A 16919-nucleotide genomic window follows, 5' to 3' on the forward strand; every position below is an offset into this window, starting at 1 on the left:
GTCTTATTGATCTTGTTTTCAGAAAATACTGTGTGACTCTGTATGATGAGGATGTAACCATACAACATGAAATATCAAGAGACAAAGTTCCCAAATTTAAACAATTATGTTTATTAAAAACAATGACAAGATCTAACACCAACATTGTTTAAAACAACAACAAAAAACAAACAAAAAAACTAAACAAAAACACAATGTGTGTATTTGATTGATGACCATAAAATCCATTTAACACAATGTTAAGAGGAGCTACAGCCAGAATACAAAGGGGGACTACGTTCATATGAACTAATAATCCCCCATAAGCAAATGTAATATAGTCAATTCAATTATATTTGTATAGCGCCATATCATAATATACATGATCTCACAACACTATACAGGGTATTGCATTTACATATATGACATATGTGCACATATAAAATTTAAATTAAAAAATAATTTTAATTATAAAATTATATATAAAACCTATATGAAATTGGAACAATTTCATATCTATGCCTAGCCCATATAATTATGTATGTTTATGTTTCGTCAACATGTGTCAGTATGCTTTTTTAAGAGCAATGACATCATCAAGGATATATTTTGTCGTGACATACACACGGTTTTTGAAACTGATTGGAAAATATGACGTATGATCCACTAGCTTTTCAGCATTTATTAACTGTGTTTCCTGGGCTAGATTAGGTACAGCAACTTCATATGCTAAAAGATCTCTATTCCAACCTAGAGTCTCATAAGGCTGATATTCGAAACAATGCAATGAACAGTCTTTCAAAACATAAATGTTTTTTAGGAGTCCAAAGACAGGTACTGTCCCATTTGCATTGATGATTATCAGAGACCTTTCACTAATGTACTCGTTACTATTGAGAATAAGCCGCTTTACTGCGTTAACATGTTGTACTGCATCAACCCTGAAATGATCTCTGATCTTTGCTGTAATGTGCTCCATATTTGTCCCTTTTGAGACGGGAGCTAATTCCTTCTCATGTCCTAAAATGGGACTCTCTGTGTCATTTTGACAACATTCAAAAGGCTGATTGTGGTTTACATACAAATTAGAGACATCTTTCAAGTTTAATATTGATGATAAATGTTCGAGATGCTTTGACTCAAATCTCATGCTCATGTGACCTAAAGGGCCCAGAGAGAGAATTTGAGCAGGGAGATGCAGCATGTAATGTTGCTCTGGAGTTACATTATTGTTAGGAAAAAGTTGTTTAAACTTTTTCAGATGCTTTTCAATCATTTCTTTCAGTGTTGATACGGTTTGCACAGATAAAACAGGAGCAAAAAGTATCTGAACTATGTCCCTTAAGTCAAAAACGAACTGAATATATGTATTTTTCTCTAGACAGTTCAACAGGAAAGGCATGATCTGTAACAGCATCAGCATCTGCCCAGAAGACTGTTTAAGTTTGTCATCATTAGATGCCAAGGTACTGACACTGATATGACCAGGTTTGTCACGTATTTCTGTTGGTGAAAAGCATAATTTCTGTATGTCTGAATTGAACTGTTCCAAATTCATCTGCCCAGAGATAACTAGGTGTTTTAACACACACTTAATCTCCATGGGTGCAACTCGCTCAAGAATGACGTTTTTTATATCACGTGGAGTTTGTTGAATAATGTCAAAGGACGGAAAATCAACTAACTTGCTTTTTCTGTTTTTTATATTGTTGGGTTTCAAAGCTGATTTTAAGAGGTGTGTTACAGCCCTTTTCAATTTATCGCACTGTGGTTTGTATTTTTCCATCGTCCTTTTAGTAAAACTTTGTTCTTCAAAATTATTTTGCATTTCCTCTAAGCTGCATTCACAGTGCTTACAGGCAAAATCAACTCCCTCCTTGAACCCAGTAAGCTCATGTTGTCCAAGTGTGTAACTGCATACTGAAACTACAGCACCAAATAAATCAATTTCACCATTGTGAGTTTGGATCTTGACACCATTATACAGCAACTTTAAGTCTTTACAGATTTCTTGTAATATGACATTAAAACCACACTTGTCAATATCATTAACATTTGCTATTGCAAGAGGTCCGATTGCAGCAGGCTTTGACCTAAAGGTGGGGTCTATGTTTCCTAAAGTATAATAAAATATCAGTAATTTATTTTCAGTAGAATGTGACCCCACTGGATTACTTATGTCGATTTCATCAGCGTACAAAATCAGCTGCAAAGCAGATGGTTTTTTTGAAAACAGTGGGTGGGATTTGAAAAGGCTCCCATCCATTATGTCACACAAAAAGTCATCTTTTCGGCATCTCTGTGGTGTGGTGATGATCCTATCAAAAACTGTGGAATTGGACAACAACTGCGCAAGACTCTTAATAAGGGATATATAGAGAAAACTATTTTTGATTAGACCAACACCTAATTGTCTTTTCTTATCTCTATGAAGTTGTCGAGAAATGATTATCTTCTTTGGTTTAATTGGTTTACAATGTTTCTGAATGGCGTTGTCCAGCAAGTATGAGGAGAAAGAATCCTGAAAATTTTTCAGTGCTGCCAGTACCTCCTCTTGTTGCTGCTTTGTACCGTCAGAAGTGTTTTCAAAGATCTTCTTTATTTGGTCCCTACAGTCTTCCATACAAGCTGTATGATACTTTAGTATTTTCAATTCAGAGGCAATAACATCGACGGACTTCTGAAACATTAAAAAAGACAAAGGATAATTGATCAGTCAAACTTTATTTGTACAGCACTTTTTTCATACAGGTTAGTGCAGTTCAAGTGTTCAAAGTTTTAAGCAAGACTATTGTTTTATTTGTTTTAGAGCAAAAAAGGAAAAGACTTCCCAAGAGATTTGCGCTCTCAGCTAACTTTTACTAAGGTCTCAGACTTTAAATAGCTTGTTAGGGTTATGGCTTGTTCATAGTCATCTTCAAATACTCTAACTCAAACCTTGTATCAACAATCAGCACACATGGGCTCCTCTAAAATCAAAAGCCGATGCCGACAGTGCAGAATGCTATATGAGACATTATAAGGCAGCCGTTTCCTCATATTATAATTAAGAAATGGCAGTTGAGTAGTTAACAGCACTAGTGGAGGTCACGTTCAGGTCTGGAAGACCAAGAAAACTTTCAGAGAGAACTGCTTGCAGGATTTCAAATCCCCATTTAGACTGAAAAAGACCTTCAGGAAGATTTATCAGACTCTGGAGTAGTGGTGCACTGTCGTACTGTGCAGCGACACCTTTATGGAAGAGTCATCATTGTAAAATTCACCATCAGAAGTTTGCATCTAAGCAAGTCTGATGGAGTTAAAATAGACATTTTTGGGGCTGTGATACTTGCCAAAGGGGCGTTACTAAGTACTGACCACGATTTAAGATAAACACAAAGCTTGTGCTACAGAAAATGGACCAGACTCAGTGAATAGCTCCCTAAACTTAACATGTCCTATGATAACTATTAATTTAGCTGTACAGACTAATGAGCAGTGATAACTAACATGTCTTTGGGGTCATCAGGTGGGAACCTCCTTTCACCAGTGTTTCGTCTAGTTGGTCCCACAACACCTCCAGGAGGCTAGACAGTGATCACTGGCGTCCCAGAGTCACTCCCCTAATGCCAGCCATCACTGCTCCTCACACCACCATTTTCTTTATCTTGCCTATGCTACCACAAACAACACCATCATCAACTCTGACAAAACACACTAGCAGATTCAGCAAACAAACTCCCCTAAACAGTTGGAGAAAGTGGCGGCCATTTTGAAGGAGGCAGAGTCAAGGAGAGAAGCCTTTTTGAGCTAAACTCTCCCCCGCCGGATTAGGCTGTGCTCTTGCCCCCCCCACCCCCCCACTCTCCAAGACAATGAGGGATGTAGAGTCAGGGAGAGGGGCCTTTTTAGGCTGGCTCTCCCCCGCCGGATTAGGCTGTGCTCTACACCCCTCATACTCTAACACCACACCATGCAACTCACCTAAAACAAACAAACTCACCTAAACAGCCACAGACACACTACAAACCAATTCGATACAAGCAAACAATACAGGCCACCTCACCTGGACTAACCGCATGGTCTCAAAGATGCTCACACAGGCCACACCCCCACTTAAAAACACTTCCTCTTCCTGGATTTCTTCCTTGCTTCTCCTAAGAGTCTATCTATCCTAAGTGCTCCCCCTGCTGGGCCCCCAGCTACCATTACTCCTTCTCATCCAAATCCACTGACTGGATCTTGCTGCCTCATCTGACATGTCCTTTACAATTTTCCTCACACTCTGTCCACTTGCTCCTAACTCCCTTACCAAAGAGACAACAGACCTTGCTACAAATCCTCTACATCCTACTTCCACTGGACAAATCCTAACTTTCCATCCTCGCTGCTCTGCTTCTGCCCCTAACTCTGCATACCTGAGCTTTTTCCTTTCATATGCTTCCTCAACTAAGGCCTCCCACAGAACAGTCAGCTCTATGAAATATACTTTCATTCTACTCCTAGACCACAAGACTATATCAGGCCTTAGCTTTGTAATGGCTATTTCCTGGGGAACAAGAAGCTTTCCTCCTAAATCTACCTGCATTTCCCAATCACAAGCACCTTCTAAGCTGCCTTGCCTTCTTGTTGTCTTACCAACTTTCTCTCCCTCTTGAACGAACTTGATTGCACCTTTCTTTGTTTTAGGTCCTCCTAAATTTGCCTGCCTCCGTAACTCTTCAATTCCTGCAGCTAAGCTTTTTAGAACCTGGTTATGTCGCCACGTATACCTGCCTTGCGACAGACTAACCTTACAACGCAGGGAGCCCAAACTTTTGGTTCCAGCCCTTTTCCATTTTTATTATTGTAATGTTTTGAAAGTTTAAATGATGGAAATAAAAAAATAATCTTGCTTAAAACATTCCCTCAATCTTTTTCGTGTATATTCCTGTTACAAAAAATGTGACTCTTGTTGCTCTGACAGAGGGACTGATCATATAATAATCAATAAATATAGTGATATAGATAATGATAGATATACATGTTTTATACTCTTACCTGATGATCCAAAGGTTGAACATGCTCAAGCTCCTGCTGAGACATTTCATCTGGGGTGACAGGTATGTTGACTTCACTGCTGGTCCACTGCATCACTCCTGTTTCAGTGGCACACTCAGATGTAGTTGTTGTCATCCGTCCGGTGGGTGGGCGCCCTGTTGCAAGACCCAATAGAAACCACTAATTAATATAAACAAGAATGATTTAAGACAAATGTTGCAAGGACTGCTAGGATCATCATACTGGTGTAACTTTATGCATCCGAGGGTTAAATTGAGTATTTCAAAATATTGAGATATATATTGTGTTGTAATTAGAGCCCGACTGATATTGGATTTTTGAGACCGATGCCAATACCGATATTAGAGAGCAAAAAAGTTGTCATATTGATAGAAAGTTGTCATATTGATATTGTAGAAAAAGTTATGTAATGAAAGCAGGATATGTTACAGTTTAGCAATAAAATTTATGTCCAAAATGACATCAGTGCACTGAGACAGTAAACTTCACTTGGAATTAAATAAAATAACTATAAAAATAAATATAAATAACTATAAATAAAACTTTTTTATACATATATACATACATATACATACATACATAAATTTTTTTAAATATATATACAAATACATACATGTACATATATTACGACTGTCTTCATATATATATATATATATATATATATATATTTTGGCATATATATATATAATATATATATATATATATATATATATATATATATTATATATATAATATATATAATATATATATATATATGCCAAAATTGATGAGGCCTTGCTCAGAAGGAAGTGTGTGTGGGTGTGTGCGTGTGTGTGTGGGTGCAGTATTTATATTATTATCTTATCTTATACAGTGTAGCAGCAAACTGCCGTAAAACTAATAAAGTAACATGATTGATTTTTGTTTTTTTTTTTTACCTTCAGTTTTGGGAGTAATAACATCAGTCCCATCTGTCCTGGCAGCATGTTGGACTTGAAGAGAAACACAAATTATTAAAATAGTCAGTTACACAATTAAACATAATTTTGTATTTGATTTAGAAATTCAGAGGACACACTTACCATATGTGTTGTTGACAGTGAAATTTATATTCCCCGTTACATGAACATCAGTAAACTGAGGCGTGCTGACGACACCTCCACTGTGGGCGGTGATTGTCTTGTTCCAAGTTTCCTTCTGAGTTACAGCTGAATGAAAACAGACAAAATGATCAGAAGCCAGTAACCACATCTTAATTTCTTTTTGTCAATACCTTACCTAGATTCACGACACTGACTCTGGAACCCAACATACTAACCATTACATTACTTATAAGACATGATTCTGCACAACCAACTCTGTAGTTAAAATGGCGGCAGAATTGCTAGTTAACTGAAACCAGGAAGTAGTGGGTGAGAGCGCTGCCTGGATGTTCTGTGCACCCTGAACAAATTTCTTTTCTGACTTTCACAGAATTCGATTTTCTGTGAAATTTTTATTTGCACATTCACACATTTATTTGCCGTCATGTTTCACTATTCACTCATAATGTTACCCGGTCAGTGCAGACAACAAAAAAATGTGAACCTCCTTAATTTTTTAAAATGGTCCTTGTATAAAATTGTCTTTGTTTAAAATGGTCCCTGTTTAAAATCGTCTCCGTTTAAAATTGTCTTTGTTTAATCTAAATCATAGAATTAGATTTTCTGTGGAAGGATATTATTTGCATGTACACACATTTATTTGTCGTTTTATAATTTTGTTTTGGTTTTTTATCATTGTGATATGACCGATACTTGACTAGTTTCGGTTAGTCTGGTTTTCACTCTCCTGACCAAACAGGTTTAGTCAGATCAACTGTCACTATAAAGTTACTATCATAGTCTAAACAGTTGTTCATATTCATGTCTTAGCTACAGCAATTAAAAAAAAACTACTCTGACTTTAAAACACCAAGACAAACAGTCAGTGCCCATAAACAGTGATACATAATCAGGAAAGAAAAAACAAGATGTTACCGTATTGTGATGCTGCTGGATCCTCAGTCTGGACAGTCGTGATCTGGTTTACATTCTGCATTCCTTCACCCAGATCAGAAGTTGATATTAATGAGAGAAAAAAGAGCCCATCTCTCTGTAGATAATATTAACTTCAAAGATTGTGTATATGGAGCTTAAATGAGTTGAAGCATAGACGTTGCTTTCGTCTCTTTTAATCTCAGCTGCTGATTTTATACAGTTGATGACGTGAGATAGGAGGAAGTGGTTCTGCTTTATGGTAACACCCATATTATTCATAATGTTACCCGGTCAGTGCAGATAACAAAAAAATGTGAACCTCCTTCATTTTTTAAAATGAAGGAGGTTCACATCCTGTTTTAAATTGTCTTTGTTTAAAATGGTCCCTGTTTAAAATGGTCCCTGTATAAAATGGTCCCTGTATAAAATGGACCCTGTATAAAATGGTCCCCGTTTAAAATGGACCCTGTTTAAAATGGACCCTGTTTAAAATGGTCCCTGTATAAAATGAACCCTGTATAAAATGGACCCTGTATAAAATGGACCCTGTATAAAATGGACCCTGTATAAAATGGACCCCGTATAAAATTGTCCCTGTTTAAAATTGTCCCTGTTTAAAATTGTCCCTGTTTAAAATTGTCCCTGTTTAAAATTGTCTTTGGTTAAAATGGTCCCTGTATAAAATTGTCTTTGTTTAAAATGGTCCCTTTATAAAATGGTCCCAGTATAAAAGTGTCTTTGTTTAAAATGGTCCCTGTTTAAAATGGTCCTCATTTAAAATGGTCCCTGTTTAAAATTGTCTTTGTTTAATCTAAATCATAGAATTAGATTTTCTGTGGAAGGATATTATTTGCATGAACACACATTTATTTGTCGTAGAGTAATATTGTTTCCGTCCCCCCCCCCCCCATTGTAATATGACCGATATTTGACTAGTTTCAGTTAGTCTGGTTTTCACTCCCCTGACCAAACAGATTTAGTCAGATCAACTGTCACTGTAAAGTTACTATCATAGTCTAAACAGTTGTTCATATTCATGTACAGCAATTTAAAAAAAACTACTCTGACTTTAAAACACCAAGACAAACAGTCAGTGCCCATAAAAAACTACTTGACTTTGAAAATTGTCCTTGTTTAAAATTGTCTTTGTTTAAAATGGTATAGTCCCTTCTTCAATAGAAAATAAAATACAGAATCTATTTTTATGTCATTTAACTTTTCAAAAGAAAAGTTTTGTACTGTACATGAACAATGTGATATACAATAAATAAGGAATGGTGATGTTGTAGGCCTTTCTATGACAGTTTCTCAGAGGAGAGTAACAGTGTTGACTCAAGTGACCTTTGGACGAGTAGGTCTAATATTATGAAGTAGGCCTACCTTCTGTTGGAGTGATGACGTGATAGGGAGGCAGCACGGTGTCTTTCTTATCCTGGACGGCATATTGTGGTTGTATGGATGTTGATGGAACTGCAGCAGGAAAAACAATACATGTGATATCACAATTTACCTTTATTGGGCTCCACAACAAGATAATTAGATGGCACAAAAGTCAGTTCTAAAATGAGACGATGCTTCCTAAATTCACACCACCTGACTCGCAACGTGAACAGCTTTCATAACTCTTTCTTTAAAAGGGTTAATTATTTTAGTTTCATTTTGTACCCATGTGTCAACTAAATACATGATAAATTAATCACTAGTTAACTTTAAAAACATTTTGTTAGCTAGCTAAATTCAGTGAGCTAGCTGGATAGTTAGCTAGTGACAGCTATTAAGCTTTCCATACCACATGTAAAAGTTTGATAGTTTGATTAGCAAGCAAATGTTTTACGAGATGTTGCCACAAGCCGTGACTGATGAACTGTCACCTAGCTAGCCAACGGTATTTATCTGCACAGAAAGTAAAAAGAAAAAAATCAATCTAACCATGGTGCATTTATTTGTCATAGTTACGGACACTTACCACTGTCATGGCGTCGTCCTCCCTCCTATTCTTGCTTTCTCTTTCAGTTCTGGTGACCAGAAAGGTGAAGTATGCTTGTTTCATTGTGCTGACGGCCACACCTAGTATTGTACGACAGTTACAGGTTGCTACCTGACTGTCCTAACTAACAGTAACCAGCTGTCATACAGTTGGTATGATGTCCTGCTCTTCACACATGTGCAATCCAGGTTTTGTATTAAAAGGTTCTCATCTGTTGGAAACACCTGTAGCTTAAACAGGACAGTGACAGGCCACAGCCTATGATCACAACCTGGAGGACAATATTAACACCTGTAGATATAACTCAATAATACTTTTTCAAGGCCAGCAGCAACAATATCAACGCATTTTCCTACAGTGTGTAGCTGAATGGCATAATATTATCATAATTTTTATCCCTCCTATCGATTCTGTCTTTGTTTTATTTTGCTGTTAAATCCCTTTTTATCTATTTTTTTTGTTAAACTTTCATTTACCTCTATTTTTTAATACAACGACATTGTCATCATTTTAAATCTATTTTATCTAGTTTTTAATGTCACTCTAATCACTATTACTGCTATAATAGCTTCTAAATCTATCAATCACATTTTTATTTTGTCACATGCACTGGTGTCATGACAAAACACATGCCACACAGAGCAAACAGGAAACGGCAAAACATCAGTAGAATAACACAACAACAAAAAACCATTTTGGGACACACTCTATCTCTATATAACATAAAGCAATAAAACACAGCCAGCAACACTGACCACATGCAGACATGTGAAGCAGCAATAAACAGTAGATATAGAAGATATAAATAAAACACAATAAGCATTATGTTGATCTTGAGCTTAAATTACTACAGAAAAACAAATTGTTAATAGCTAGCTAAAAGTAACTCATGGTATAGCTAAAAGCAACCTCTGGCTGAAACAGTTAGCTAAAAGTAACCTGGGACTGAAATAGTTAGCTCAAACTAACATACGGTTGTAATAGTTAGCTAAAAGTAACATATGGCTGAAATACTTAACTATAAGTAATTTATGATTGAAATAACTTAAAAGTAACCTATGGCTGAAATAGTTAGCTAAAGGTAACTTATGATTTAAATAGTTTAGTTAAAGGCAACTTATGGTTGAAATAGTTAGCTAAACGTAATCTATGGTTGAATTAGCTTAGCTTGGAGTTACATTGGACTGAAATAGTTAGCTAAAGTAATTTATGTTAGTATTAGTTAGCTAATAGTAACTTCTGTCTGAAATAGATAGCTAAAGGTAAACTATGGTTGTAATAGTTAGCTATGGTAACTTATGGTTGTAATAGTTAGTTTAAAGTAGCAAGGTTGTAATAGTTAGCTATAGTAACTTATGGTTGTAATAGTTAGCTAAAAGTAACTGTTAGAAACGATTACGGATGAAACAGGTGAAATGTAAGGGATAAATTGTGGGGCTGCTGTTCTGGTAACCTACCTGCCACCGGTCTCTGCCATCCTCATCGGTGTCAGGCCCGGGTGTAGCTGACGGGGGTGTAGCTGACGGGGGTGTAGTTGAGCAGGTGTGTGTCGCAGGGCTGTGGCTCTCTGCCTCCATTTCATATTGTTCTCAACTGATCTGACGTCAGTGGCTGCTGCCGCCGCGTAACCGTCCTCCTCCTCTTCGACGTTAGCATCGTCTCTTAGCTCTTTGCTAATGCTAGCAAGCGGACTGAAGAAAAACATTAGACTGATAGTTTGTTTTACTGAATTTCAGTTTCTCTGGTTTCCGTCTTTCTCTTTGCTGCTCCAACGTTTGTTTTACATAATGTTTGTAAGAAGCGTCTGTGTCACCCGGCCGGTCGGCTTGGGCGCTAAAGTCCCGCGGTCACTACCTGCCCTGACCTCTGACCTGACGCGTCATCATCATGATACAAACACACCAATATTTATTTTACTTTTTTCAAATAAATTCTGCAATCACCGCTTCGTAGTTAAACACACACACACACTTAATTAACTTATGATATATTATATGATTTAAAAAAGAAGGAAAATCCTGGGTGAGGCCACAGTTGGTGGGGGTTTGGAGGCCCCCTAGAGGTCGGAGGCCTAATCATAACCTGTGCTTGGAATTTATATATATGACATATATGTAGATATAACATAAAAGCAAATATGTAAAAATTATTAGAAGCTGGAATAATTTCATGTATTGACATTATGTCTAGCCCATACAAATATGTATGTTTATATTGTAGACATATGTTATGTAAATATATATCCACTCCAAAGCCTGTCAGTATGTGTTGATATTATAAACAGTCGGTTCCAAAAATCTGAGGCCACTTTCCTAGAAAGGAAAGATAGGTCAAAATCAATGAGATATTAATAAAACATATATAAACATAGTGAATTTGTATATGTATGTTGTTATAAATAAATAAAAAAAAAACTTGCATAAATAAATTAAATGTTTATTTAATTCAATATATTGTTAATATATATGGTCACAATACCATATCAAAATTAATAATATAGATATTTTTAATATATGTACATATACAAATTTCACTATTGGTTTTTCATATGTGTTATAAACTTATATCTCCATATATCCAGAGGATGTATACATATAATATAGGTGACATATACAGCAACATCACATGCTCTCTTGTGTGCAGTTATAAAAAGGCTGACATTGTTTGGACTGTAACTGGACTCCTGCAGGCTGCGGGGATGAGCTGCTCAGATCCGACGCAACTATTCTTAGATCTTTTGTTGTGCTGACGGTCTGTGTCTGCCATCACACTGACGACATGTGGAAGGTCAAACGTGAGTGTCCCATCGTTTTCACTGCATGCCTCTGTGTTTTTCACTCAGGACACTAACTCACTGTCGTAGTTTCTTACATCTGACTGATTAAAGGTTCGTTCTGCCCAGATACAGTGACTGTCTGTGAACACAAGAATCCTCCATGCTATAAAATCTTATACTGTATCATGTGGTTCATGTACTTAGTGTCTCTTTACTTAACTTTACTTTAAACAAGATAAACAGCAATCTTTACATGTGTTCAATGTGTGGAGTTTTTGATATGGAGTTTAACCTGCAACAAACAAACATAATAATATTTGGATCTTCAGTGATAATTAACACCTGTATGATTAGAAAAGACTGGGAGGATGTGTCCGTTGAATAATTCCTTTGAAAGCAAATATGTTACTGGTGTAAATATGTACATTTTAATCAATTTTAATCAAAACTTTTCATTTTCACTACTAGATACTAAATTATCTGCATAATTTGTTTATAAATGTATTTTTTGGGTTGACTCATTGATTCATCAGATTTGATTTATTAAACAATCTGACATTTTATATTATGTGTATAAAACAAAATTTACAATAAAACAAACATTGACTCATGATATATTTACCATTTTGCTTTTGTTGCAGCTCCCGTTGTGTTTCCTAAGGAGACGAGGTACCGGCCGATTTTAGAGGTAATGATACAGCGACAAAGTCTGAGTTCAGTTAAAACTGAAGCTGAACTGAACCTTATTCAAACAACTGACAGTCAGTTTAACACAGAACGAAATAACCTTTCAGTCTCACTCCTACCTGATATTTTCACCCTCTAACTTAGAAATGCGTTGCTTTCTTTACTGTATTATGTCACTGGTAATCATAAAAACTGTAGTTTAGTGTTGTTCTCAGTTTTGCCAGTTGCACAACTTGTTACTTTTGAGTCCACTACAGTCAGTATTTAGTTCTGTATCACTTTGAATATTAAAGTACAAATCAAAAGTGAGTTAGCTGCCTTTGTAGATTAAAATCCAGACAAGGGTAAAAAGATACCAGGCTGATATTGGTATGATGTAAGCGTCACAGCTACAACTAATACAACTGATAATGGGTGTGTTAGATTTACAGTAGGTGTGCGAATGATCCAGCATTGACAATAATCAATAGCACCGGTGGCGCCAAGGAGGTTTGGGCTCCTAAATCAAATTTTCCTTCGGGCCCCATAAAGGACTGGGCCGGTCCTGGAGTTAAACATTGTTGAGACCTTGTGGCATCATTCTTACTAACAGCTCTTTCATGTGCGTCCAGAGTTTGGTTCCCCCCGACCCCATGTCCCAGTTCAACCTGAGGAGGGGTTCCCCTGAGGAGGAGTTCCCCAACCTTTGCAGGAACTCTACGTGGATGGGACGGATCCTCACGCCGGCCATGTACAGCCGACAGTTCGACCGCTGCACCGACAGTGGGGTCATCTTCGATGATGTCATCCGCCCGGGCCTGGAGGAACCAGGTGATGTCACTGTGATGTCAGCCTGTACAGATGTTTTCAAATATATTTCTGAAGGTTTTCTGCTCTATTGAACTTGTTTCTCAGCTGATTATATGATCATAATGTTGTTTTTACAAACATCATTGATGTAAACATGAATAACATTAACTGTTGTTGAGTATTACTCTGTGTTTGAAGACCTGTGGTTATTCCATGTTTCAGATTTGTTAATGGAGCATTTACATAAATTTTAGATAAAGTTTTTGAGGAAATATGAAACTACATTGGAAAAATATTTTTACAGATTTCAGGATCCTGTTCAGAGTCCTGTAAATGTGATGGACTGCAGTTCCTCTTGTGGCCACTAGATGGCCGTCTGAAATAAACCTGATTGTACTTGAGTAAATGGGTAAAAAACTCTCTCTAGATTCACAAAGTTGATATTTTTCCTAGATTTGGGAGGATTTGGAAGGATTGTCAGTGTTGGTCTTTAGATTTGTCCATCAGTCTGTAATGTTGTGTGTATGAAGGTGAATGTTCAGGCCCTGTATCTGTGGGATGTGTTGCGGGTGACGCTCAGTCCTACATCCTGTTCTGTGACTTCTTCGACCGAGTCATTGAGGCGTACCACCAACACAAGATCACCAGCCAGACGCCAGAGAGCGACTTCAACTACGATAACCTGAAGGTATCTGTTTCCTGGTTGTGGCACGACAAACAATGTCTCACATGAATGAGGTCTGGAGAAATCCTAGTTGATCACCTCTCACTGAGACAATTGTTGCTCTGATTGGCTTCAATAGTTTGCAACAGGCTGCAACCACAAGCCTCCAGAAAACTCTTTACTGGACTTTCAAATGTACAAGTGCATCAATACAGAAGACATTGTTCAACATGGATGGGATTTCCCAAAGAGTGATGGACCACCACCTTTGTGCATCATTAGGTCAACTTCAACCTCAGTGAACCTCTCCAATATAATGATATTCTAGCATTGACGAGAGGTTTTTTGAAGGCACCACACTGCTTGTATGATTGTGTACCTACAGTTATACAAGCCTACATTACATTCACACTAGAATCATACAAACAATACAGAAAAACATAAGTTTCACATATTCCAAAGTCAGATTCAAGCAAAGCACCGGCAGCAGTTACGTGATGAAGGTGGTATTCATTATCTATTAAGACCTTAAATCACTTTGCACTTTATCATGTAGTCAATGGCGAGATCACAAGAGTCTGAAGGGAAATGGTAGAAAAAGACTGCTGGTGTTCAAGGGTAGCAACACGTTAGCTTCAAACACATGCTAAATCAAACCAAAATGTTTACAGAGATGCAAAATGTTTACAGAGATCTGATTGATCTATCGAAGCTTGATTTGTCTGTGTTTGCAGGGGGGTGATGACTTTGACCGGTCATACGCCGTACGCTGTGAGGTGAGTGTTGTTCGAGGTGTTGAAGACTTCAGCTTCCCGACACACTGCAGCCGAGGAGAGCGCAGACAGCTCCTCACGCTGGCCAGGAGAGGTACTGCATGTCTGTGTTTCAGTGGATTTGATTCTCAACAACCTGATTGTGTTGCAGCAGCTTCAGACGGGGTTTGGAGTCATTGACTCCTCCTCTCTTTCTCAGCTCTGCAGCGACTGGAGGAGGAGGAGCTGCCGGGTCGACTCCTCTTACTGGAGGAGATGAACCAGGAACAGCAGAGGGAGCTGAACCTGAATGCTCCGTCTTCCTCCCAGCTCCGAATCGGCATAGCCCGCGACTGGCCGGACGCCCGGGCCATCTGGTCAGTTCGCAACAGTCCGCAATAGTCTGGTTTGTTGGTAGAAGAGGTCGGCTCTACTGTAGGGTTGGTGGTTTGATTCCCCACCTCCACATGTCCATGTTAAACTACGGAAAGATTTAGGCACTTTGGATAAAAGTGTCTCGCACATTCATCACATACATTCCCCTGGGAGACCAGTGATTCAAATCCTTGTGCAAGATGTCGAATGTCACGTGTATTGTCCCATGATTCCTTTTTGCAGGGTGAGTAAAGATGGCAGCCTCGTGGTCTGGGTCAACATGGAAGACCACCTCAGACTGGTGTCTACACGAGAGGACGCCAACATCGCTGAGGCATTGAAATGCATCTGCATCAACCTGCAGAAGGTCAGCGATGGGTCTGATTCTCAGGGACATTCAGTTTCTCATTGAGACTGAAGCTTCTTAATCAAAATAACCATACATAAAATCATGCAGATTTATAACGATGCAGAACCACAATCGAAAACTGTGTGTTTCCAGCTGGAGGTGTACTACAGAGAGCTCCGACACCCGTTCATCTGGAAGCAGCAGCTGGGATGGGTGACCAGCTCTCCGGCCGACGTGGGGACGGGTCTGAGGGTCAGTGTCCACCTCAAACTGCAACACCTTCCCAAACACAGACGCCTCGAGGACGTCCTGCAGAGGCTGAGGATCCGCATGGACAAGTCAGGTGCTGGGAGAAAATCATTAGTTTTATGAATTGCAATACCCTTGCGGCCCACCAGTGGGCCCCGGCGCAGAGGTAGGGAATCAGTATTTTCTGAGGGAAAACCTGAAATGCAGCAGCTTTAGCTCCTACTCTTTTCACGCTGTTGCTCCTGACTGTGTTCTTAATGTGCTGTGATGACTCTCTGCTACTTATTGAACCACAGACTCATTTTGGGAGAGTCTCTTACTGGATGTGAGATCGACAACAGCAGTTAAAGCTGCATTTGTTGTATGAGAGATGTTATATTAGTAAAGTTAAATGTAATGTATATAAGGAGGAGGGTCGATGCTTCGCTGCATAGAAACATAGAAACACTGACTCTCCCAGATGATGTGACTTTAGCTGAAACGTTTCCCAAGCAAAAGTCTGAGGCCAAAATTCCATTCACTTAAATGGGAAGGTTGATGTTTGTTTCCCTAAAAGTTTGAGTTCAACAGAAGTCAACAGCTCTACCTTATTATTTCCCAGAATCCTCTGCGCTGTACCTTGTGAGCAATGTGGCGACCTTCGGCCTGAGCGAGGTGGTACTGACCCAGCTGGTGGTGGACGGGGTCAAGCTTCTCATCGCCATGGAGAAGAGGCTGGAAGTCAACAGAGACGTCGACGAGCTCGTTCCTACACAGAAGTAGATCTGGATGATGATTGGCTGGAACGAGTGGAGAAACAGATGGACTGACCAATAAGATGGAAGTGTGTAACCCGGTGCTGCCACCAGAATCCAACAGCTTCCAGCTACAGAACAGAATCTCTTCTTCTAACAAATGCTCATCCAGCCTTTTGAGAATGTTTGTGATTATATGATCATTAATAAATCATTCAAAACATACTTTAACTAAAATTTAAAGTTTCCTGAAACCTTTAATTTACACGAGTTGTGTTTTTTTAGGGTTTAGGGTGTAAGGTAGAGTTGTAGTTACTGACTGTGACCACTGGAGGGATCATGATCGTTTCTCTGGTTATCATTTGAAAACAAAAGCTGTTCATCAATAATCAGTAATAATGAAAACATTAAAACAGCAGCTGAGTGTTTGACTTGATAACAGCATGTGAACTTTAGTTTCTCACCACACACACACACACACACACACAACACACACACACACACACACACACAACACACACACACACACACACACACACAC

General features: G+C 38.3%; 2 protein-coding genes across 2 annotated transcripts; one reads left to right on the plus strand and one right to left on the minus strand.

The window, feature by feature from the left end:
• Positions 1–93: 93 nt before the first annotated feature.
• On the minus strand, positions 94–8553 carry LOC130164462 (uncharacterized). The gene is made up of 6 exons (XM_056369220.1): positions 8397–8553; positions 7017–7079; positions 6081–6206; positions 5937–5990; positions 4999–5153; positions 94–2659 (listed from the first exon to the last, which is right to left on the minus strand). Exons 2-6 carry the CDS (start codon positions 7075–7077, stop codon positions 545–547), a joined length of 2511 nt encoding a protein of 836 aa, XP_056225195.1. The 5' UTR covers positions 7078–7079; positions 8397–8553; the 3' UTR covers positions 94–544.
• A 3228-nt stretch (positions 8554–11781) lies between these two features.
• On the plus strand, positions 11782–16737 carry zgc:172076. Its single transcript, XM_056368473.1, has 9 exons — positions 11782–11797; positions 12421–12467; positions 13078–13276; positions 13786–13943; positions 14654–14786; positions 14892–15048; positions 15290–15413; positions 15549–15738; positions 16246–16737. The coding sequence occupies exons 1-9, from the start codon at positions 11782–11784 to the stop codon at positions 16404–16406; spliced, it is 1185 nt and encodes a 394-aa protein (XP_056224448.1). The 3' UTR covers positions 16407–16737.
• The last annotated feature ends 182 nt before the right edge of the window (positions 16738–16919 follow it).

The sequence above is a fragment of the Seriola aureovittata genome, chromosome 3, assembly GCF_021018895.1.
Source record: "Seriola aureovittata isolate HTS-2021-v1 ecotype China chromosome 3, ASM2101889v1, whole genome shotgun sequence".
Lineage (NCBI taxonomy): Eukaryota > Metazoa > Chordata > Actinopteri > Carangiformes > Carangidae > Seriola > Seriola aureovittata.